General features: G+C 38.6%; 1 protein-coding gene across 2 annotated transcripts in view; it reads right to left on the reverse strand.

Annotated features, from left to right (window-relative positions):
* ZFPM2 (zinc finger protein, FOG family member 2) overlaps nt 1–26,678 on the reverse strand; it is a 414,216-nt gene that overhangs the window by 312,349 nt on the left and 75,189 nt on the right. The window contains exon 2 of one of the 2 annotated variants that reach the window (XM_084864544.1): nt 11,438–11,596. The exons of the other annotated variant lie outside the window; for it this stretch is intronic. Coding sequence (XP_084720670.1) covers nt 11,438–11,596 — 159 coding nt within the window. The remainder of the gene's footprint in view (nt 1–11,437; nt 11,597–26,678) is intronic. 2 annotated transcript variants of the gene reach the window in all.

The following is a 26,678-nucleotide window of genomic DNA, read 5'->3' on the forward strand; positions in this document are numbered from 1 at the left end:
ACTGCCAGTATTATAGAGAAAACATCCTTCTTTTTGAAATTGGGTTTTCCTTAGGATATAAACTATTTTCCCTGTCCATTTTTCCCCCAGTATCACTCTATGTATTTGCAGAATTGTTTCTTGTTGAGAGTTACAGTATTTTGGTATCCCCTTTAGGAGTCCGCCACTAGGACAGGATATAGGAACCTGGGACACAAGAATTAAATGAGACACATACTTGGTGGTGAATGGTTTCCATAATAGAATTATGCACATAACCACAAGGAAGCTTGAGAATGAACACAATGTTACCTAAATCACCCCCAAATCAACATTTTCTCCACTTCTCACACATATTTCCTTATCTCACTTGTGCATATATTTCCCACTTACTCAATGAGTGTATCTTTAAGAAAAAAGAACGTTCTTTATATATCCGCTCTGTATTTGTATGTCCCTGGTCACATGCAGGCATTCGCACACATTTATGCTAATATAATACAACCAGAAATAATTTTTTTTAAAAAATCAGTTTTCAGAGTTGGTTAACTAGCTTGGACCATAACTTGCATTGAAACAAACAAACAAAAAAAGCTTATCTAAAATCCCCAGTACAGTGCCTTGTGCTAAGGTCTAAAGGCAACAACAGAAATTACATCAAATCCCATTGTTAACCAGGGAGGCGGGGAAAGCGTTTCTGCACATCTGTACTACAGATCCCCAAGGTGATAAGTCTCTATCTTTGAAAAATAACCCTTAAAAAGGCCTTCCCTTCTCACTGTCAGAAAAATATAATCACAGCCTCCTGTCTGTGCAATTCCACTCGGCACGTCTGCTCCGTGCGTAAGGCTCGGTGAGATACAGCCACTGTCAGGTTTCAGAACAGTTCCTTGTCTAATCTTTCTGCTTCCCCAGATCTTCGATACGGAACCTGTTAGAATGTACTGCTTACGTTTCCAGTTCCTATGTTTATCTCGCTTCCACTCCTGCCATCTGCTGCACTGCATTTCCTTCAGAAAAGTGAAAAGTTTTCACAGAGCCCAGAGTGTTCCCTGCAAACAATGCCCTATTCCCCTCTTCCTTCCTTCCTTTCTCCCCTTTTTATTTGGTCTCATTTTGTGTGAAGGTCAAGCTGTGTTAAAAGAGTTCACTGAGCAAACTTGTCTGCAGGGCTGAAATTCCTACCCAGAGAGTCCGGATGAATATGTAAACATGTTTGCCACTTATGAATGGCTTCTGCCCAACCGTTTTTGGTTTGTCCCCACTCGTTTGAATGACCTGAAAACAACTTCACAGAAAGCAAGCAGTGAGGAATTGTGGCTTTATTTCAGGGGCATTGCATCATCCAGTTAGTATGATAAGCCTAAAGAACTTGCAATCTAACTATCACATTTTTTCAAAATAGCAATTCTACTCACTGCTGGTTAATTCATTAAAGAAATGCCAAAATGATAGAAATTATCTAAGCACACCCTTAACTCTCTTACTTTAACTTTTTATTTATTTATTTATTTGTTTGTTTGTTTGTTTATAAATGCCCTTAATCTTGACAGACACATCATGTTTAATGCATGAATAGTTAGAGAGTCCCAGGTTAAAAATACCTTGAAAGGCAAGCTTTATGCCTCGTATGGCCAGGCTTCCTCAGATATGTTCATCTGCTTCTACAGGGATTTTATAATGATGGACATCAGAACACGGGATTAGTTCTCTATTTTTATCAGTACAATCACCTAAGTTTCCATTCCGCATTAACCTTTAGTAGCTTTGTGACTTTGGACGCGTTACTGAACCTCTGGAAGTCACAGGTGAAAATAACATCTACCCCGCAGGACAGTAAGTTGATGAGAGATGATCCATGTGCAGCAAGATGCCTGCCTTTCAGGAGCCATCAGCGGGTGAACGGTGAACGCTGTTATTACCATTATTATAATTCTTATAATTGGTCGGCAGTTTCAGTGTCAATCTCTGGAATCTCACGGGACTACACAAAAGAAGCTGAACCAGCAATCTGCATGCGTTATCAGTATCGCCTTCAGTGGCATCACACAGTCAGGTATTTTCCCCCTGATCTTCGCAGAACAACAAAAAGTGACTGGCTACGTGACTATAATTAAATTCCTCTTACCATGGAGGTCCACACTTCCCTTTACATTTTCTAGGCTGACCAGAGGTAAAGATGAGCCCATGAAGTAAGAGGGGCAAATGCTCTTACACTGCCTGTTGATGCTGTTACACTGCCTGTTGCTTCTGGAATGATCATCAAACCTGGTTAAACATTTTACATACTAACAAGAAAATATGAGTTTTGTATTAGAATATTAAAAGCTTTGATTTAAACCTAAAAAGAAATTCTAGGATGGAACCAATAAATTATTTTTAAATCATTTGTGGTGTTTAAGACATAACAAAAGAAGACAGGGCTAATGCCAAGAGATCAATTTCTCCAAAATGGATTTCTAAGGTCAATTTTTTCTCAAATCATAATGCGACCAACAGTCAAATTCAAGTTTGTTAATGTTAATTCTATATGATTTAAGCAAATTAGCTTTCCAGGCTTCCTGAAAGCTACTCACATTTTAAACTGTCTCTTAAATAGAAACAGAAATTAGGAATTAGTAGATATAAATGATTGTCAGACATTAATGTAGATCTGCATGATCAGTATATATGTATATGTGTATATGTATATATATATATATATATATATGTAATTTCAGCAAATAAAACGAAAACAATCATATTTTAATTTAAAATAGCTATTTGTAATCATTACAATTTGATTAAAACTACTTTCGTCATTCAATCTGAAATATCAGAGAGAAAACAACATAGCAATAAAAGGGCTTACAAATAAATAGTTCTCCTTCACAGTGGTCAGCTAAAATTAATGACTAATTCAATATCTAGCTGAAAAGTGAAAAATTCAATTAGTCATGCAGATGTCTGATTTGTAAACAGATGTTCTGATATCCAGATGTTCTGATCTGTATACATAACAGGAGATTAAATAAATTCTTACTCTTCTGATTTTCAACACTGTAGAGAAAACAACAAACCTACACTGAATTTTACAGGTCAAAAAAATGTTCTTACACTTGCAAAATCCTTAAGCAATAAAACCAAAAAGCCAATATTTTTGAATTTGCTAAAAATGGTCTTATATTCACTTGCAATTTATATTAACATCAGTGAAGTTGGTATAAAATAAGGATGTAACTAAAACTTAGGCAAAAACCTCTTGACATCCTATATGTCAGAGAGAAGCAGGATAAAACACACTTGATTACAAAATGAAATTGTTTCATAAATTATGAAAGAACTCTATAATTATGTATCTTGTCAAGTTTTCATATGTTTCAATAATGTCTAGCAGACTGCCCAGTGGAGACCCATTGATGATCAGCTCATGGAAAGGACCACTGGATTTAGTTTATAATATGCAAAAAAGGGGGTATAATTACAATACACGACTCATATAAGTGATATCATCATGAGTCATTTCAACAATGACTTTTCAAAATGATTGAAATCAATCATTTCAATTTTGTTGAAATTGTTAGGATGATATATCTGCAAACAGAGATGAAGCAAACAGACCAAGCTTGATTTGACCTTTACAAACTCAAACTAAGTCATGGACAAAATTTGCACACCTCTGGTTCCATCAACACCAAGAAAATTGTGACCACCCTCTCTGAGAATAAATTGCCATCAAATGCTCCCTCATTTTTCCAGGGGTGGTGGGTTAGAAAAAAAATCAATCTGATTCCAAAGAAAAACTTGGGGTTTTTAGGGTGTTTTTTTTTGTTGTTGTTGTTTTTTGTTTTTTTTTTGTTTTGTTTTTTTAGGTTTTCAAGGTGGCCATATAAGAATGAAAGTACAGTGTCAAAAGGTTTTCTTTTTTTTTTTTTCAACCTCATGAGATAAGAATATCAATAAGAGATTTATAGCCTTTATTTCTATTTTCAAACATGAACTCATTTTCATTTTGTGTGGCTGGGTGACTTATGTGAGAGAAATTTACATATTTTTAAAAGAAGGACTGAGTCCAGGAGAACAGAGGGTTTGCCAAGGAACAATAATGTCATGGGAGGGCGGGGGAGGCGGCGGAGAAGGGAAGGGAGGCTTGTGCCAGGCAAAGCTGGGGGCTGTTCAATCAGCTCTATCAGGGCTCCATCAGTGTCTCCACTCCAGCCAAATCCAGAGGAAACAAGGAGTCAAAGATTCAGGTCAATAAGCTTATAGGCGATTTGCACAAACGGCTCCTCCAGCAAGGTAAACAGCAAAGTCATATTGGCTTTTCTTTCTCATTCCTTCTCTTTGAACTCCCTGGTCCTAACACCCTGGAAATGTCAATGTTATATGCAAGAATTTAAAAAGCTCAGCTTCTTAATCCCACTCAGAAGAAAAGGAACAGAGTTGCCTCTAAAGATCTCCCTCCCTATTGAAATCAAAGGGACTGTGGTAGGGCCTCTTTCTGTGGATTCGAATTCCAGTTGCCCAAGCATCAGAGAAGGCAAAAACATGTCTCATAAAAGGTATAGAAGAAGAGGAAAGAAACCATATGACTGAAAAGGATTTGTGAAATACAGGTAAACAGACTTTCTGAACTGAAAAAAAATAACAATAAAATGAAAAGAAGATAGGAAATAAAGCATGGAAGTTCGACACTGAATCAAATGAAAAATAAGCAGTTACCACTCCCAAGACCAAATCTGTATGAAGGTGTGTTTTCCTTCTTTTTCTTCAAAATATTAAGGAGCTAGGCAATATTTTTGTTGCTTTAGCTCAGCGGTCGGCAAACTCATTAGTCAACAGAGCCAAATATAAACAGTACAACAATAGAAATTTCTTTTGAGAGCAAAATTTTTTAAACTTAAACTTCTTCTAGCCACTTCAAAATAGACTCACCCAGGCCATAGTATTTTGTGGAAGAGCCACAATCAAGGGGCCAAAGAGCCGCATGTGACTCAAGAGCCGCAGTTTGCTGACTATGGCTTTAGTTTAAAAAACTGAAGAGAGGGAAAGGAAGTGCCAATAATCTAGACTTGGGTTTGTTCTAGTCTAACAAGAAATAGCTTTTTCTCGTGATTTCTTATTTTTAAACAAAGCAACAAAACCTACAGCCAGAGAGAAAAGGGGTGGGGAGAGGGACTTTTCGATATCTCAAGCAACCTACCGGTAGAAACAGTTAAGCACAATAATGAAAATGATTCGGATCCTCATGCCTCCTACTCTTTATCTCTCAGGTACCAGGATGTGAAAAGATACTGAAAACACACACCCAACTCTGGTAGGGTGAAAGGGAGCAGAATGACTCATATCACCCTCAAACACCCCAAACTGCTCTTCCGGAAACCACATTAATGAGCCACAGATGGAGTCTCATCAAGCCCTTGGCTACGGGGATGATTCTGATTGGGGTTATCTGTATCTCCTGACAGCTTCCCCAGTTTGCTGGCTCCCATTTCCTGCTCTTTAAAAAAATAAAATTATTGAATATATTGGGGGTTACATTGGCTAATAAAATTATACGGGTCTCAGGTGTACAATTCCATAACAAAATCATCTCTACATTGTACTGCGTCTTCACCACCCCAAGTCAAGTCTCCTTTATCACCCACCATTCATCCCCCCTTTTATCCTCTTTTACCTCCCCCACCCCCCTCATTTTTCCTCTGGTAATCACTGTACTGTTGTCTGTGTCTATGAGGTTAATTTTTACTTTGTGCAGCCCTTTCTTCTTTAGGTACTCCCCCAGTGCATCACACCCTGCACCTCTTCTGTTATACACCAACTCTCCCGGGTGGCTCTCCCAAGCCTTCCACAGAGGTGGGATTCAACCGATTCCTAGAGCAACAGGTTCCACAGGTGTGAGGACACCACCCCTCCTGCTCCCCAGCTCTCTGCTGTCCTCTCCTGGCTCCCTGCTACACAAGCCTCAGAGAAGCAAACAACCTGGCTTAGTACCAGGCCTCACTCCCCTTTCCTCAGGTCTCTGTTCCCAGGTCACCTTCCCCATCACTATTTGTAACACAGCCTGCAGGTACGCACACCCAGACACGCAATGCCACGCTGCGACACTGGCTGCCTTTCCTTTTCCTTCACAGTGGTCACCCATCCTATCACGCCATGCTTGTTTACTTGTTTATTGTCTCTGCGCCACGGCCTGGGATTGACTTCCATCTATCCGCTGTGTCCCCAGCATTGAGAAAAGGGTCTGGCACCTGGCAGGTGCTGAATACATGGGTTGAGCTGTACTGAATTTGATCTTGGACAGAACTGGAAGCTTCCGCCAGCCTAATTCAGCATCCATTTATGTGAGCTTCGGGTTCGGTATTAACTATTTCTGGGGACAGAGCTAATCCAAGTCTAAGTATTCTATTTTATTTCGTATGCACTGCGTTTTCTATTTTAAAGCTTATTTAAGATAGAAATGTAAACTTTACTTTCTGCCTACCACCTACGTCAAATCTTTTTGAATGTCATGAGAAAAATCCATTGCTACACTATGTTTTCTTATGTTACGGATTTCCATTATGCTGCCCTTTTCCACCTTAATCTTGCTATAGGAACAACTGTAGGCCTACTTTTGCCTCACCCTGTATTAGTTTCTCTCCCTAGGTAAAGCCTGATATCCAGTGATTTCCCCCATCATCATCATGTCTAGGTACGTGGACTAGATGTGGGGTTTACCTGTCTTCCAAAATCAACTTTGATGGCATACGTTTCCCTTTCAGCCTTCGTTCGAGAGGACAGTTTGTAAGGGCTCTCGTTAACTTTTCTAGATAATCATTATGTATCATTCAAAACTCAATGACATGCAATTTCTTTAGTTTTAGGTGTGTGTGTGTGTTGTTGTTGTTTTAATAGCATTACATTCTATTAGCTCAGTGGTCAGCAAACTCATTAGTCAACAGAGCCAAATATCAACAGTATAACAACTGAAATTTCTTTTGAGAGTCACAATTTTTTAAAATTAAACTTCTTCTAACGCCACTTTTTCAAAATAGACTTGTCCAGGCAGTGGTATTTTGTGGAAGAGCCACATTCAAGGGGCCAAAGAGCTACATGTGGCTCGCGAGCCGTGGTTTGCCGTGGTTAGCTAACAGTGATATTGTCCTGACACTCTTCTTCCTGTTCATGCATCCTGTGACATTCTTCCCAAATGTGTCCCAAGATATGTTTATTCACTTTAGTCATGAACAACTGTGGATATTTCTAAGAGGAAACCCTCTTACAAACAGTCCACAATAGACCACTTTCATTAATGACATCTGCAACGTCAACCTCACCAAGAAGCTTCCATCTCTGAGTTAATCCACAATTGCTAACAAATCAGCGAGGTCCCACCTGGCAGCAGTGACAAAACTCAAAGCTCCCCGGGTTGTTTTCCAGGCCACAGTGTGTCCACTGGTATTACTTTGCTTAGTTCGAAGCGTGCCTGGATGTACTTCTCTGGTTAGTATATAAACCAGAAGAAAGGCAGAAGAAAAAAAAAATCACTGAAGCAAATAGGCCAGTGCCACAGGAAATGTGCAGCACTTATGGACCCAGCCTTGATGTCTTCGTCATCCGTAAATTCAAGGAAATAATTGTTGCTTGTTTCCTTCCTCTCAGAGATACTGGGAGGCAAGATGCCAAGCCATCGAAACGCACTGAACAAAAGAGGATGCCACAAATTAAAAGCATGGCTTTCTGTTCTGCTAGAATTCTTAAAATTGGAGGTTACCAAAGCAAACGTGAAGAATGTTTTTCAACAGAGCCCATTTCATTCATTTCAGAGATGAAAACTAGAGACATTTAAAAATGTCGCTGACCAAAAGTAAGAAGTGACACAGGAAATTCCATCAGCATTTGGATTGTCAGTCTCCAATTTTAGTCCCGTGACTAGAACGAGGGTTTGTTCAAGGTGATCTTGTCCAAATGTGTGAATATTTGTGCTTTAGGTTCCTATGATTAAGCTAACAGAATTCTGACCAACATTTCTTGGACATCAATGTGGAATATCACATTATGGGAGTGATGTAATCATACGTAATCAAATGTTTCATGATGATTAGCAACTTTACTGATATTAATAAATGGAGTTGAGACTTGTTTAAAAGCCTTCACTTTTACAGCAATAAAATAGATAGTACCCACATAGAACTGAGGAAAATAATCCAACACTAAGTCAAGAGTCATTCTAAGCACTGAAGATATCCTGTGTAATGTACAAGCTCCCTTTCAAAAGGAAGTAAGAACTTTAACCTATATAAGCTGGGTCCCAACAAAGAGTAGAGTTTATTTTCTTTTTAAATAGGAAATTACAAAAGGATTGCTTCATACAGAACACAGTTAGTAAAATATGAATAGATATATTGTACCTATATGTGCATCATCATACTCCTTATTATATCAAACACCTTATTTGGAAAACTTCAGATATTTAAGCCATGTTTTTGTAATAGGGTTGTTAAACGGCTATCTTTTGTTTAATAAGGGAAAAAAGCATTTGATGTTCAAAAAGGTTATTCCTTATGCCCATTTGGGCAAGTATCTCATTGCTAAATTTTGATCATGGCTGGATCTTTAGGTGAAGAAACATTCCAAATAAACCAATTCATTTTCCTATGCATATCAACAAGTTTTAAGTTGTCGTAAATAATTCAGAATATTTGCATAAAGTATGTTTCATCAATGATCCAAAGTTAAGAAAATTTGTCTTATGACCAATTCTTACCCACTTTTTTAATCATGATACTGGCATCATTAACCATTTAAATACACTTTTCTAAAGTCTAATCTATATTCCTTTGTGAAACTGGCAAGAAAACATAATTATGTGTCACTGAGACTAATATGTGAATTTCTACAGAAAGATTAGCTTCCAATTTTCCAGAGAGAAAATTTTCTCTTCCTACTGAGGCTAATCAACTTAAGTGAAAAATGGATGGAGTTCCCAGTATGACTTCAAGGGGATGAAATATATATCAAAGACTTGTCTCTCTTCATACTAGTTCCTGCTGACTGCAGTGGGAATTCCCTGTCTCACTCTTTGAGAGTAAAATAATGAAATTATTTTCCTATTAATTAAGATGGCAATAGTGTGAAATAGTAATACTAAAACTTATCCTGAAAAATATATGGAAATAAGAATTCTTATTCCCACCTATCATCACTTTCTAGTTTCAAACTAAACATCAGAGAATTATTTTTATAATATGAAGTATATCAATTATATATTACTTAATATATCATGTATATATATCATGTATGATATATTAAGCATTATTCAGGTAATATTTTATGTGTTTTTTAATTTTCCAATAGTTCATCAAATAGTTAATAATAATATCCATTAAACAATGTTCTTAATAATTGTAATTCATTTTTCATAGTTTCTTAAAGCCTGTCATTATTCTTCATGAGTTACATCTCTCTTTATTGTATATGGAGGTTTTTGTCTGGATACCATAGTTACCTAGTCATGTAAGCAGCTGCCATAATTCTGTTTTCTTCCAATAAACTACTAACTTAAAACTTGAAATTCTACGCAGGCCTTAACCAATGATCATCCCAAACAAGCAAAAAATATATATATATTTTTTAATACCTGTCATTAAAATCCCTAGATTAATTAAACTGAAAAAAAATGTCAGAATCCATACACTAACTCTTTTAAGGACAAGAGCAAGAAGAATAAATAGGACCTTCAACTATTGGTTCCTTTCTTTATTGTAATCCCCCAGTATAGGGTAGGTACTCTTAAGTGAACTAAAGGATATATTTGCTGATAAAGAAGGAAACTGGAATGTCTTCAAATAGGTCTAAAAACTCTTCAACGCCAGCCAGCTTTTTTAATGTATTACCGTGGCTATGAATTGTCAAGAAATGGTTCTAACATATAGGGCAGTGGTCGGCAAACTCATTAGTCAACAGAGCCAAATAACAACAATACAACGACTGAAATTTCTTTCGAGAGCCAAATGTTTTAAACTTAAACTTCTTCTAATGCCACTTCTTCAAAATAGACTCGCCCGGGCCGTGGTATTTTGTGGAAGAGCTACACTCAAGGGGCCAAAGAGCCACATGTGGCTCGTGAGCCACAGTTTGCCGACCACGGATCCAGGGAAACTAAGGAAAAATTTATCGGTCCTGACATCTGAGTCAACTAACAAAGAAGGTATCTTCTGTCTGGTGAACATCTCTGATGTGGAGACGAGGGCCATGTTACAAAGCCATCCTGAGGCCTTCAGGAAAATGGTCAAGGAACCGCCGTGGGTCCAGGTGCTGGTGCTGATCTGCTTCCACAGTTTTAGGTCCCAGGTTCTGCTGACACCAGCAACATGAGAAGCTATACTGGAATTGTAATAACATATATACATATGGCCACAGAGAAATGTTTATAGTTAGCCGTTTTGGGGGGAGCTGTGTCAGCATCCTTGGTTCTGGACTATTAAGGTCTAATCAACAAATTCACACCAACACATAAAAAAAATCATTGCTCATAATTTTTCTGCCTAAAAAATACTCATGACTGAACAAAAATGGAGCAACCACCAATACGCACAGGCATACAGAGATAGAAACACACTCTCAGTCATACTCTCGGGGAAAGTGTCATGGTAAAGTCAACAAAACAGCTGTCCTAAACCAAGGAAGTGATCCAAACACTTTGAAACTGTATGTTGGTGCAGGAGGCACTAGAAGACTCCCCTCATTTGCAGAGACAAGACAGTAAAATAAAAAATAAAAAAGAATTATGAGAAACCTTAAACTCACTTTTGCAAAAAAAAAAGTAAGCAAATGCTCATACATTCTCAGTGAGTACAAAGTTACTGGCAGGGTCCACCAGGGTCCATGTCAAGGTTAAAAACAGGCTGAGACATACAGTCTCAAGTTCTTCTGTCTTAATGTCCATGCGTCAAAAGAGTTTCTGGAATGGAGAGTGGGTATTTTCTTATGTGACAATATCCACAAAAGGCTCCATTCCTCCATGTTGAAAGTCAACCTCAAACACGTACAGTGCTCAGTTTTAAAACTGAGTGAGCCAGAAACATGGGCAAGGACTCTACCCTATTCACGGCTTATACTCAATGCCTCATTCAGTGCCTTGCAAACAACTGACATTCAATAAATATTTGTTGACAAAATAAAAGAACTGATGAACCTTAAAGCTATTACAGTTGATTGGCCACCCAACATGAAAATGTCCATAGTTAATTGGCAGATCAACATAAAACTCTTTGTTTAAATATACACTAGGATTTATTAAAGTGGAAATACTTCTTTTATCCTTAAGAAAAATATTTTGTGCTTAAAAAATTCTGCAGGTATTTTCAGACCGTTGAATCATAAATATCAGCAATTTGAGCACCTTTATTCCACTCTATTGGTACATTTTTTTAAAACTTTACAAAATCATCTGAGTAAAGGGACTCGCAGATTGCCACCAACCATTCATGATTACCTTTGTTACAAAAGAATTCCACTTCTTCACAGCTCAGATTTTCAGGCCCAAATTCTGTGGAAAAGCTTTCCTCCAATGGAAAGTCTCCCTTGGAGATGGTATCTGTTGCCTCGGATGGACACTCTTCTTCTTCCTCTTCGATGGCGTCTTCTAGCGGCCCTTGAAAAAGAATCAGGGACACTGTACCAAAAAATATTCAAAGACAATAGTGAAATAAAAATCCTTAAGTTGGGTCATTTTATTAAAGTGATGAGAAAAACTCTATGAAGAGACCAAATAGTCCCACCAAGGGTACACACAGAAGATAATACCACATCCATATTCACCGATAATATCGACCCATGAAGGGAAGTGGAAGGAAACTGTCACCTCCACCTTTTTCCAACCCCCAATTCCAAGCCCAAAGCTTACTAGTATTTTTTTCATTCTCTCCCGAAGAGCAAAATTGTGTGCCTTATGCTCATTTGTTAGAATTAACTACCTGGTAAAGAGTACAAGTCTCTTTTACAGGGTTGTACAATTTTACCTGAGATTTTAATAAAGATTTAAAGTAATTGGATGCATTTTAATTGAACTGAGATTTTAATAAAGTCCCTGCTTTTAAAAAATCCATCTTAAGAGTGGATCCCAAGAAAAGATTTCATTCTATGTGTTTGAGGCTCGAAGAAAAATTACATATTTCTCTCCCTGATGAAAGCATAGCCCTATTCATAATTAATTGAATTTTTTTTTTCTGAAATGAAAAGTAGTTTTCTAATGAAAAATGTAATTTGTATTTATGTGATACTTTCTTCAGTAATAAAAATACAACTTGCTTTGAGTGAATGAGAGTGAGGTGCAGTCCATTAATGGGCCTATTTCACTGAAAGGGAAGGGAGGGCTGCAGTTGTTGGGATGGTCTGAAGTGGACTGCATGGGAATGCCACATGCCGACTGTGGTTTCTGACTGCCCTAAAGAACTGGCCTTCGAATCATTTTCACTAAACTGAAGCCTGCTGTTGCTCCTGAAGAAGCAACATGGCATTTTACCCCAAAAACACAATGATGGGCATTTGTTTTGTCACTCATGTCGGCAGTCTCACCAGACAGGCTCAGTACTTAAAAGGCTTATGCAGCTTCCTTCTCTTACTTCCTAGCAATGTGCTAGGAGCAAAGAACAACTCATAAGTCAATTAAAATAATGAATGTATTAACACATTTTCAAGGCATTGTTGGCAAACAGAAATAGCTACCTACAGAACAATGGTATACCTGGCATTTTCCCCAAAGCCAGTTTCTAAGGGCTGAATTCATAGGGCATAGTTTTAAGAAGGGGGTCTTTTGCATAGATTTTCTTAAGAAACATCCACGCAAAGAATTTCTTAAGGAATTTCTTTGTCCTTTTTAAAATTCATTTATGTGGGTTTTTCCCCCTTTAAAATAACAGATGTTAAGGGAGAAAGAATGCCCTAATTCCAATTTGTATTCTTATACTCAAGGTGTTGGGTGGGGAAAAAAATGGATTTTCATACAAATCACATTCAAAAGTCATGAATCTCATATTAGTTATTTCTTATCATTATTTCATGTTTGAAACTATAATCTTTCACCTCTTAAAACAAATGTCAAGTAGCAAGTTATGCAAGGAATATATGCGAAGAACAACCCGTAGAACAGTAAAATAGTAACAACGTAAACTACTACAATCATTAAGCATTTCTTTGATGGTTCTAATTATTAATTTTGAGTATAATGAGTAATAGAATATTTTCCATATTTTTTTTCAAAGCATTTAACTGTAACAATTGTGGACAAAAGAAGACATGTAGGGCTTCCAAAGCACTTTCTTTTGTAAATTCTAAAATAACCCAGTGAGGGAGTTAAGGGAATTACTACTATTTTTATTTTGGGGATCTGGGAAGTCAAGATCACAAGGTTAGTTAACTAGAATAAGGTTACAAACTAATAAATAAAAAGGTTGCTGTGAGAAATATACGCTTGAAACCTGTATAAGGTTATTAACCAATGTAAGCTCAATTAAATTTAATAAAAATTCAAGATTTTAAAAACACCTTTTATTAACATATCATACTACTATGCAAGCCAGTCTTTAGTAGTTATAAACATTATAAAATGTAGGTTAACTCATAAATGCTTAAAGATCTAGTCTTTAAAAATTGAGAAACCTCTTGTTACTCTTTGTAGATTACTGAGACTATAAACTACAAAATATCAGACAACAAATGACAGCCATCTTTTAGTACACTTTACCAACACTAAAATAATTGACTACTAGTATTTAATTATTTATATATTTTATATCCATATTAAATCAATCTGTACAGTAATGGCCTTAATATCAGATATAATAGAAATGACAATGCATACTTTTTTAAAATATATAATCTGCCTTTAAGGCTAACAAAAAAAGATGTCTAATTATAAAATAAATATTTTAATAGTTCATATATATTTTAGTAAATTCTTTTTATTATTTCTGGTTGCTCTTCAAATATTAAAGTCTATATATTATAAACAGAAGGGATGCATATTATAAGAATAAAATCAATAGCAATAAAATGCTTCCTTTTTAAGAAATGAAATTCCAAACGTATGTGCTATCATTCTTAGATGGGTTTTATTAAAGATAATATGTAATTGAACAATTATTTAAAATACTCAATAACTTTAAAAATTGCCTCCTATACTATCAAATCAAATTTAAGTTTTATTAAAGATTAAAAGGAAAACCTCGTGTGAAAATTTAAAAGGAAGCGAATCTACAAAACTGCTCATTTATCAAAGGTTATAGTAAAACTAGAGGCCTGATGCATGAAATCCACGTGAGAGCAGGCCTTTCTTTCCCCGCCCAGCTGCCGGCACTGGCTTCCCTCCGGCCACTGGCAGGCACCCGGGACCTGGACTCCCCTCTCAGGCCCAGCTTTGTCCATAAGGATGTACGATCTACTTAGCATATTACGCTTTTATTATTATAGATTAGGGGTGTCGAACTCAATCAGAGAAGGGGCCAAAATCTAAAATCCAGCCTAAATCGCGGGCCGAATGGTTTACTGAACAGTCATAAAGTGACAATGTCATAAACTGACAGCGGAGTGCAGTGATGACAGCGCGGTGCGGGCCACATTGCAAGGCCTGGCGGGCTGGATTTGGCCCGCGGGCCTTGTGTTTGACACATGTGTTATAGATCTTAATTGACAGTATAATATTCCATTTTCCAGGGACTGTTTTGTTTTATGTGTTGGCTATCAATTCCAATTCCAGGCATATAAATGAAAGCAAGCACTTATTAAAAATAAATAAATAAATAAATAAATAAATAAATAAATAAATAAATAAAAGGTGAAAAATTTTTTGAGCTCGTTGTTCAAAATACACAAGATCTCAATGTTGTTACTTAGAACAAGCCACAGAAGAGTGCCTTAATGGCCAGCTGGTATTTCTCCCGAAGCACGGGTCAGATTTATATAATTTAGTCTACTTTAAAATGTGAAATTACTAACCCTTCCTTTAGTCATGCTATCATATCAGGCTCTGGGGGAGAGGGGAGGAAAGGGTTTCTCTTAAAATGCACAGAGTATTTGTAGTTTAAGATCAGCTCTCCCTCTGCTGTCTACATTGCATGTTTCTTTAACAGGAAAAGCTTACGCTTAATTCATGGCCATGAACCAGTGTTTTGAAAAGGTGAGAGACACTTGCAGCCCAGCACACAATTAACAGCACCAATGAAGGGGGGAATGAGGACACCTCCTGGGTATGGATTAGTGGGCACAGAAGTCCACTTCAGAAAGCCACCACACATAATTTGACACAAATAGTAATATCTGCTCAGAAAAGGCTCACAACTGAGTTGCATGTGCCCTCATGGAGAAAATTACTTCTGATTGAGGCCCCCTGGCAGGCAGGCGTCAGGAAATCTGAATTCCAGCTCTTTGATTGCCTCCGATTCCTAGATATCCAAACAACACACTCCCCAGAATTAATCACCTTAAGTGTGTGTCAATGTAAACATTGACTTCATTTTGAAAATGCTAAACACTAGCTTGTACGTCCTAAAGCGGTGAACACAGCAGTGCTATAGGGCGGGTCCACATTGTCAGAATGAGTAGGCACCTTACTTTGTACTGGATGAAAAGGGAGGTTACTGGGAGCCTCTGGTGGGTGCAGACGGATGCTTCTATCTTCAGAAAGGGAGAGCACTGGGTGCCATTTAAGTGGACCTCAGCGACCTCTGCCCTGGAGATGAAGTGGAAGCAAGAAGGGCAGAACAGATTGGCAACCCCTGGCCATACTGATGCCAGTCCAATGCTTGGTGAAGCCTTTTGTTTTGCAGGTACCAATGGCTACCTTGTAAAAGCTGGACCTAAGGGTGGCAGAATTTTTCATGTGGGGGTAGTTTCAATTATCTAGAGTAAGCAATGGGTAAATGGGACGTTTAAGATGAAGTAGTCCTACTACATACACTGGTAGCATGATTGTTGAATGAAATAAAAGTAATAATTGGGTTTGTATGCTTAAGAAGCAATTTGAGGAACACTTCCTTGCCAGATAAATGAAGTCACAGGGAGAAAAAATCAATGGCACAAGTTCAGGAAAAGACAGAGCCACACACTGGAGTAAGAGCTAGAAGATGACATTTTAGGGGGAAATAGAAAAAGATGTAGAAGAATTCAGAGGAAAAGGGACTGAAACAAGCGGTACAATGAGAAAATGCAGGAAGTGATAAAGATCAACACAGCTAAGTATTCAATCCAATATATAATATGTGTATTTAAACCTCACCTCAATAAATACCTTCCTCCCTTTGCAGCCTGATCTAAATGTCTTATTATCTTTGTTCCTATAAGTTCAAAGCACTTCTGAATGAGGCAGTCAAGAAAGAAATTCAATCCTACAGAAATTAATGTCCATGGTCAAGGAAGAAGAGGGGAAAGAAATTCCAAATTCTATGGTTTTGTTGCACTCTCGCCCAAAAGGGTTCCTTTTTTCTTTGCCACTCACTGGCATTAATTTATTAAACATTATTTTAGTTGTATTTTGCATGCCTTTGGGTTAAAATAAAACAAACAGTTCACAATGGAACTGTGGAGAGCATTCACTCTCCTCTCCCTGCATTAATATTCTAAGCATTTTGGAGGCTGCACAAGACTAGCCACCTAGCAAAATGAGACTGTTTCAGAATGCTGGGCAGCCTTGATTGCAACTGACAGGTGGGAAAAAGTCACATTAAAATATTATCATTCCCAATAATTACAATAATCCATCACAGCGTGCTCAGAAATTCTGCCGGGTGAATTTCACCCGAAAACACGCAAATATTTCCAAACCTTTCTTATTCTGGTGCTTCTTAATCTATGCCATTTCAGATAATTTTTATATTAGATAGTATTTATTAATATTAAAACTTCCACCATAAACTTTATGTCATTTTACTCATGCACAGGACAAAGAAGACATCGCAATGGAACAAATGTTTCAAAAAATCATAATAAATGAATGGAAATGAAAATGGTGATATGGTCCCCACATCTCCAGCTTCTGCACTCTTTTAAACTTGTTTGCAAATGATATGCTCAAAGGAGAAGGCATGTAAAACCTTGTAATATATATAAAAATAATAGAAACCTCTAAATCTGACCATTTAAGTAAATACCATCCATGCCTTAATTATTACATAATAACTGAGCCACATTTATCATGTGGCACTACCTTTCAAAAGATCAATATGATAATATTAACCAGAGATTTAATAAAATAAAAAAACGCTGGTTCACGTTTTATCTATTATAGAATATCCAAATATATAAAAGGTCTGCACAGACATGCTATATTGTAGTTAACAGGTAAAAGGAATTCAAATAGGATTTTGCTTCTAAACTTTACATTTTCTATACATGATGGACATGAGGCAGTGATCTGCTATTTAAACTGGATGCCAAGTTACCAAATATTCTGTATTCTCATATTTTTTTGTTTAATTTTAGATGATGTTCATAAAACACAAAATACACAAAGCCCTCCTAATAGGTAAGATTTTTTTGTTTTGTTTTATATGTTTTGTACGGGTCTGGTCTATTGCCCAATTACAATTAGAAAATAAAAATAACTCTATAAAGCAGAAATCCACAAAAAGGTGCCCTTTCCCATCTCAGAGTATTTTTATCTTTACAGTATTAATATCTTTTTACTAATTTCATCTGGGGCATATTCTGTGCCTCTCAGTGGCTCCTCTCTGGGAGTTTTCAGCTGCTGCACTCCACTTCCTCAAGAATCACCAGTACCCTGTGGGCACACCTCAAAATGCTCCTCACTGGGTTCCTATTCCATTTGTCTCATGCATACCCCACAGAGCCGTTTAATGAGCAGGGGCAAGGAAGACAGATGCTCTTTGGACAGTGCAAATCCATACTAACTCATGTAATTGAGCTTAACAGCAAGAATAAAACCTTATTTCTGTAGTCAAAAAAAATAGCATTTTAAGCGAGCCAAGTTCCTCCTGCAGCCACTCACTTTTAACAATGGTTGCATCAGAGGATCTAATAGGAAGGAAACATTTTTATTAATTTTTCTCTTATCTGCCAGAAGAATGCTGATTTTTTTTTCCCATTTGCGTTTGTTGCCTGCAGGTAGCAGACCAGAGAATCATCTAGTAGAAATTCTTCTTTTTGATTAATTTCTTTCCATGTGTTACGTTATTTCTTATATATAATTGATTTGGGGCTATGCTCATAGTGGTACACTTTTTTTTTTTTAATGTCTGTGCCAACTGCTGTCCTTCAATCTAGAAAGTTGAAGGAAATTACCTGAATTTTGTTAAGTTTATTAAAAATGAGATCTTGGAATACTTAAATTGAGTTTTGAAATGTTAATGCAAAAAAAAAAAAAAAAGCTATTAGAGTATTTTTAATGGAGGTTTGAATACGGCCATACACCACTGGCAAAGGAAGGGAAGAGGGCCATCTTGTATTCAAATTGTTTCTTTAGGAGAGAAATGATCTCTCTGATTTTATAAAAATGGAGAAATATTCTTTGCTTACAAGTTCTCTGCCTATTTTTCTAAATGGAAGTATGAAACATTTCTTATATATAAATATGAAAACAAAGTCATTCTTCAATTCAACTCTCTAAAATGTTTTGCTTAGGAAACCTTCAAACCAAAGAAATAATGCTAAGAGGAAACTAACAAATTAACAAATTTTTCTAGAACACAAACCTAGAAGCAGCCACTAATCTTACACAGATTAAACAATGATATCATAGAAAAAAATAAAGTCAGTTGAAGAAATATAGACACATTTGAATGAGAATCTCTAATGGATTAATTTACTCTCAGAAAGTAACGCGGGCACTGAAAAAATTCAGTTCCTTAGTAAATGTCTTGTGCATGGACCCAAGTTCATGACGGAGATGGCACTGAAATTCAAATATTTTGTAATCAGGTCTTGGTCGAGAGCCCTATAAAGCTCTTCTTGCTTTATTGACGATAGTAACCCTATCATAAAAAAATATGAAAGTATATTCATTACTAAAACTGTGTATTTTTATATGATGATGATGTATTTCGATAATTTTAAAAAAGCCCCTAACTGGTAATAAGTACAAAAGATGAAAGGCTTGTATGCTATTTTGTTCTCTTTATGAGACTTCCATGTACTCATTCTTCATTCATTCATTCATTCACTCACTCACTCTTATTCATTTAACAAATATTTATTGAGGGTGAAGGACCGGCAGGCACAATATTAGTTACTGGAGTAACAGCAATAAGCAGTGAGGGTACAGGATGGATGGCCCAATCCTGAAGAAAGAGGATAATCTAAGGAGACAAACTTTTTGCCTATAAGACATGACTTTAAAAAAAAAAAAAAAAAAAAGGTACTCCATTTTAATATGCAAGGGGCAGGAAAGGCTTCTTCAATATCCTAAATTCTAGTTATTCATACATTCTTATTCTATCCTCTGTTATAATTCTAGCTTCCTTTCATTTATAACTGGAGGCAGCAAGTACAGTCCTGTGCATTTAGCCATGGCATTTACTTACTTATTCAAATAAAACTTTTCAAATTTAATAAAGTTGAAGACCAAATCAAGGAGAAAACTGGGCCAATTTTTTTTTTAAAGTCTAGGCACATAGCTTTAAATGATTGCTATTTGTATTGTCTGAGACAATGTCTTTCGATGGACATTTTCTGGTTATTCAAATCCGAACGTTTACCCTCAGCCTGGCAGAAGTTTCTTTGGGAATGTGGGATCAGGCAAGCAGAATTCTTCCCCAGGTGCACACTTGCTGTCACAACAAAAGCATCAGGTGTTACCCAGGATACAGCATCTGAAAGCGTACAGGCACTATAGGAAAGGAGAGGATAGGGGGGTAATGGGGGAATAAGGACACATATGTAACACCAGAATCAATAAAGAAATTTTAAAAAAGGGAAGGAGAGGATATTCATGGAATCACTTACACCTGTGTGGCTGGGAAATATTAAGGGAATTCATCAGAACTCATAACTGTGATAAACTTGTACAAGAAAAACATTTTCTTTACAAATTTCAAATCACTTTCAAAATGCAGCTAGTGCTCTTATCTAACAAAACTGAATTTTGCAAACGAGTTGATATTATCCGACACAGTTATATAATGAAGTAAAATTAGCAAAAGGAAAATGTGATTTCTAAAAATTATTTTATTTAAATAGAAATATAAAAGAGCATGAAGTCTTTTGACTCTAGGCTGAATATATATATTCCTTTCTGTTTTTAAAGAAAATCAAAGAAACATGTTGATTTTTTAAAAGTCAACAAGAGCCGAAAACAGTTTGGCTCAGTGGATAGAGCCTTGGCCTGCAGACTGAAAGGTCCCAGGTTCAATTCCGATCAAGGGCACATATCTTGGTTGCAGGCACATCCCCAGTAGGGAGTGTGCAAGAGGCAACCGATTGATGTTTCTCTCTCATCAATGTTTCTTACTCTCTATCCCTCTCTCTTCCTCTCTGTAAAAAAACAATAAAATATGTTTAATAAATAAATAAATAAATAAAAGTCAACAAAAATATGTCTTAAACAATCTCATAAGGCAGAGATGATCCAAACATGGTCCTTAAAATATTAAATATGCATTTGTCTGTCTCTTTTGCAACTTATTTGTCTCATATGAAAACATAAGCCTATAGCTACATGCAGAAGATGAGGGAAAAGTATCCATTTACTGCCAAGATAAATTATAATTAGAGAAAAAAATAAAAAATATACTTGCATAAGGTTTTGATCATTTATATATAAACATGTTTTCCTTCTTAACTAAGAAAATTTTAATCTAACCCTCATTTCATCAAATAGATCACTTTCTCTTTCTTACTTAATCCTTTTATTAATGCCCTTTCAGACCCTGACTTATTAAAATGATTCTTTACGTATGCAATTAATTTTTTATTGAACCTTTCTAAAAAACCATGTTATAAAAGAATTGCTCTCAAAATAAGGCCTGACCTCATGGATGATTACAAGTTTATCAGCAAACAGTAGTTCCCCGAGTGCTATCCCTGGACCAGCAGCATGCGCACCACCTGAGAACATGGTAGAAATTAAAGCTGCATTATCTGACTCGGCAGATCTGACTTCGGAAAGAGCAAGGGCAGGACCCACCACTCTGTGCTTTAACAAGCCCTGCGGGTGATTCTGACACGTGCTGGAGCTTGAGAACAACTGTGCAGGAATATAAATGCTATACATGACTTAGTCTGTATCAGTATAAATTATATTTAGTATTGTCTCTATATATATCTATATATAAAAAAGCCTAAGTGACTATCGAAACTGAGTGGACGACGGAACAGGCAGCATGGGGCAACTAGGCCAGCAGGAGGGTTAGTGAGGGGTGACCAAACGATCGAGCAGCAGGCTTCTTGGGGCAATCAGGCCGGCAGGGGGGGAAGTGAGGGGTGACCAGGCCAGCAGAGCGTGACAGTGATGGGTAACCAGGCCCCGGGGGGAGGGGGGTTGGGGGCAACTAGGACAGCATGGGAGGCAGTAAGGGCCAACCAGGCTGGCATGGGGGCAGTTAGGGGCAACCAGGCCAGCAGGGGGGGGGCAGTTATGGGTGATCAGGCAGGCAGGCAGGTAAGCAATTAGGAGCCTAAACTGGCAGTCAGACATCCCCTGAGGAGTCCCGGAATGGAGGTTTAGAGAGGGTGCAGGCTAGCTGAGGCCCCCTCTCCTCCCCGTGCACGAATTTTGTGCACCGGGCCTCTAGTCATTTAATAAAGACAGCAAAATATTTTGCACTTAATACAGGCTCCACGCCTCGATTATGAATAGACAGCCTGTGCACTGCTGCTGATGGTCTGAGATGAGACTACTTTTCACTGGGGCAGCTCAACGTCATAACTCCTGAGCAGTGGGCGTATTCCCCCAAATAATGCCAGAGAGTCCAGCAAGCACTCAGATCACACTGTGTCAGATGATTGTGGGATGACACGGAATAGACTGCAGCCACCTCAGGCTGACCCCAAATGTCATTTCTTCACACCCTCATCTAGGAATCCTGGGTAATACGATCAAAGGGCCAGGGAGCTGTTTTACTAAAGAACCCTCACTCGTGTTTCAGAAAGTCTCTCTGAAAAGGGACATCTCAATATTTTTTAAACAGGTTTTATTGATTTTTTACAGAGAGGAAGAGAGAGGGATAGTCAGAAACATCGATGAGAGACAAACATCAATCAGCTGCCTTTTGCACACAACCTACCGGGGATGTGCCCGCAGCCAAGGTACATGCCCTTGAAAGGAATCAAACCCAGGACCCTTCAGTCCACAGCCAAACCGGTTTCGGCTCTTTTTTTTTTTTTTTTTTAATTATGGTTTGCTGTTTGATTCTCTCGATTCAAAGAGCATAGTGTTCTCTTCATCCTCCTCTTCTGAGGGTCTAGTAGTTCCTGAAGCAAGGAAGGGTGGGTCCTCTGTCCAGTCAGCCAGCCAGAGCTGGCCAGTCACTCAGTGGCAACAGGCATGAAGCCAGAGGTTCCAGCCAGATCATGCATTCCACTGCTCCTCACCCCATTCCAACCCCTCTCCATGGGGCACAAAGCAAGTGTGGTTTGTGGGATTGCAGGGAGCCGCCTCTTGGCCGGCCTTCATTGTTAACCCATGTACATGGCTCACTGCATGCCCCAGCACCCCCACCTCGAACCACATGGTCAAGGTGAAGGCAACTCCAGAAATGGGCTCCATTTTCCACAAACAGGTGTGGCCTCCTGCTCCTGGAGCGCCGCCCAGGTGGCCTGTGGTTTGGGTTTGACACAGTCCATGAGGATGAACATTCTCCCAAACCCTTCACAGTCCTGCACACAGGTTCTCTGCGGGGTCAGAAAAGAAGTCCTCACCCAGAACAAAGCATTGCCCTGGATTCCACGGGTTCCTGGGAACACAAACTTTGCATGAAGCTGCCTGATTTCAAGGGAGTCTGTGTCATTTCCCAAATTTCCATTCGGGCAGATCTCTCTTCTTTAGGGGAGGAAAAGACCTCCAGCAGCTCTAAGGTTTGCAAAACCCTCACCAGACGAAGGGGCTCCGGGAGGGGAGGTGAACACACACACACCCGTGCATGGCCCCCTATGGGGAGGTGCCCTGGGACACACACAGAAAGGGCACCTCCTCACCAGGGCTCCCCGCCGTCGTTAAACCCCATAAAGGCAGTGCGATTCAGGACCTGTGCCTACCTCGAGAGGCCCCGGAAAGCACTTCCCCATAAAACATCCCTTCACAAAGGCCTTTACTTTACACCAGCACGTTAAAAGGGCGCTAAAGACACAGAGGGGCTGGATGTGGCCGTATTTCTAAGGCAAACACCGACTCCCGGAGAACCGGGAAGCAGTAGGGTACCAGTGATAACAAAGCCAGCTTATCCACCTGCTCCGTCCTCCAACCCTGGAGGCAGCATCAGCTCAGGGCGCTCTTAAAAAGAAAACAGCCTCTGCCTTTTGGCCACAAAGCCCAGGATAGAATGAGAGCGAGCACCTTTACAGCAGGAGTTATGGGGTGAGCCCCAAGGTGGAGAGCGCCCATAAATGAACGCCCTGGCTCGGTCACAGCAGCACTCCGGCGTCTGCATCATAAACCCGGGGCAGCCTCCGACACACGTTCTGATGCCCTCCTGGCATCGGGCCTGTGTGGCACCATGTGTGGGAAGGAAAGCAGGCTCGGTACCTTGTGTTCACATGAAATAGAATCTCCTTTTCTCCTTCCTGCTGCCCAGGTGAGCAGGCACTTATTTACCCTCCTGGGGAGTTTGTAAAGTTCTTATGTCCGGGTGGATGAGCAAGCTACACGTTAGTGAAAACCTAGAAAGGGACTCACCCCAATCACCTTCTGTCATTTGAAAAGGAGGCATGTACACCCCTTCCCTCCAAATAGGAAACAGGAAGATCAGGCTCATGGGGATTTACCTGCCATCGATACTTGGAAATAAATGCAGGGACATTTGCCACCTTGAAGAACGTTTCATTCACGAGGTTCTTCCATCCATGCTTTCTAACTCATACACAAGTGCATTTAACTGGGGAAAAACTAGAAATGACGGTTTTCCTGTTTTCAAAGAAAGATTTCCCATATAGAAGAATTAATGTGTGTTTTTTAGATTGTTTTTGATGTTATTGTGATTTTTATTGAACTACTGCAACCTGGGTATGTGCCCTGACCAGGTAATGGAACTGCCACCTCTGACTAACTGAGCCACACTGGCCAGGGCCTGAACTACTTTTTGTTAATATTACTCCTTAGAACCACAATAGTATATACAGCATGAAGCAAAATATATGAATGATTTTTTATGAATAAATTTCTCCTAGTTCAGTATTTTCCTGTCATTGTTTAGAAAATCATTCTGCCATGTCCCTCCCCCCCTTCACATTGATATACTTAAAATAGTTTACTCTTGGCTTGGATAAAATAAATACAAGTAAATCATACCAGCAAATGCGAGAAATTAAGTCAATAAATGGACGTCATTCACTGTTAACTAAAGAGTTCACTCTCATCACCCCACGCCCCCTTAGCTGACACTGCCCTAGGTTTCTAACAGCAAAAAGACAGGAAGTATTCATGAATCTTCCCTGTTCCTGCCTTCTGATTCATGCTAACATTTGGCTCAAGCATCAAACATGTGTGGAAAAGGTTTGTGAAAACATACTGATTCCCAAAGGACAATCATGGTACCTGCCTCTGATCCTGCCATTCTCCTCTCAGTACTCCGCCTCATCCACTGGGATCTGTTTTAATGGACATCAAGTTCAGTGTGAATTAGATTCATGCCAGAGGTTTGATAAGATTGCAGCATTTCAAGCCCCACTCCCAAAGGTCCGGCAGCTCTGAAAGAGGACCTAGGAGCCAGCTTTCTGGTCCTGCTCCCAAGTTATTCTCCTACAGACCACGTGTAGAAACACGCTGACCTGTGGAAAGGGGAAAGTGACACAGATACAACTTATGACAATTCTACCACCGTGTGAGGGCAAGGTAAGAGTGGACCATCATCTGTCATCAGCAAGCCCATGAGGTCATGTTCTCCCTCTATAAGTTAGTTATATTGGTACTCTGCTGACGGACACTCTATCCTGCACTAAGGACTCTGGTATATGCTGGGATGGAAACCTTAACTCATTAATTCTGAAGCATCATTGTCTACGAGGCCTCTTTTCCACACCTGAAGAGACATACGATGTTAGTGTGGCCATTTATTTTACCCACTGCACTTGAGAATTATCCATGTACCATATGGAGATGTGACTCATTGTGAAGTTGTAGTGGAATGCCACTCCATCATGCTTCCCGGAGCTCCCTGGAGATTCAACTTCTAAATCAGGTTGTGGCAACTGCTACCTTTTCCTTTGGTTTTGGTTTTGTTTGCACAATACGTGGCCTCCTATAATAAACAGTTACAGTGCGGGATGCAAGGCATGGTGATGGTCAAACAGATCTAATCGCTTTATGAGCTGTTAATGACTCGAGGATCTAAAATGTTTTCAAGAAATCTGACAGGACTCTAAACACAGCTACTGAAAATTTCACAAATGCTTTGAGAATTTCAGATTCATACTGTGATGAATTAATCTTTTAACAGCAACCTTTCTTGTTACTACATACAAGATATGGTAACATCTTGTGTCTCTAGGAATAAGACATAAAAAAAGAACATGACAGATCAATAACTAATGCTGCAATAAATTTAAATAAAGAGGGGAAAAAGAGGGATTAATCTGTTTGAATAGAAAACCTTCTACATTGAGTGAAATAATAAAATCAATTTCAACAATATAGGACTGCACTTCTAAGAATGCTTTTGAGAGAATGAAGACACAAAGAGTTTTCATGAAAACGCTCATGAATTTGGCTGATGCAACAACAGTGCCCGGGGAACAAGAAAAAGCATATTCCCGATGATGGAAAGAACCTGCTTATCCTTTGGTTTCCTTCATCATTTAAGTCGGTTTCTTCACTGGAATCTTTAATTTTCTATTATTTGTGGTAAGAGCCTGGGCCTAGGGCCAACCTACATTTTGTCAACAACCACAAAGGTCCCTTAGAATGGCTGGCTTCCCACATGGATCTCAACTCTGGTTCCTTGCAATGCCAGGGGGATCACAACTCTCCCTAGGAACTCTCCCTGGATGAGGAGGAAACCACGCACTGAGAACCTGGCCAAGAGCTGAACCAAACAGCCGCCAAGAGGGTCCTGGCTCTGCCTTCTTCACCTCTGAGAAGAACGAACCTGAGGGAGATGAGAGAAATCTTGGTCCTGCCCTTGGTTCTTTCTTCTCAGAGGTGAAGATGGCAAAGAAATTTCTGCTTTACAGACTGGCTAGCTCTCCAAAATATCAAGTACAGGCTCCTAGGAGTTAAAGGTTAGAGAGAGGGGAGATATTTTGAACATAAGACAAACACTATGCTAAAGACTAAGAAAGGAAATACCTTTCCTTTCTCCTCAGAAATACCCTTATTTTATAAAATGGAATAATACTTTATGAATATGCTTCATGTTGTCAGGGTTTAAGGCATTACTTAAAAAGGCTAAATGTATAATTTAAAAAGACTGTTACAGTGGCATCACAATAACAAAAATAAAAAGCATAATGATAAGCAATAATATATATATATAGCACATGTGATGGTCCAGAAAAACTGAATTAGTGATGCTGATGAAAAATTCAACTTCAGAAAATGATTAAAAAAAAACAAACAGGTTAAAAATATAAGAGGT

The sequence above is a fragment of the Pipistrellus hanaki genome (assembly GCF_964339955.1).
Source record: "Pipistrellus hanaki genome assembly, chromosome: 17".
Lineage (NCBI taxonomy): Eukaryota > Metazoa > Chordata > Mammalia > Chiroptera > Vespertilionidae > Pipistrellus > Pipistrellus hanaki.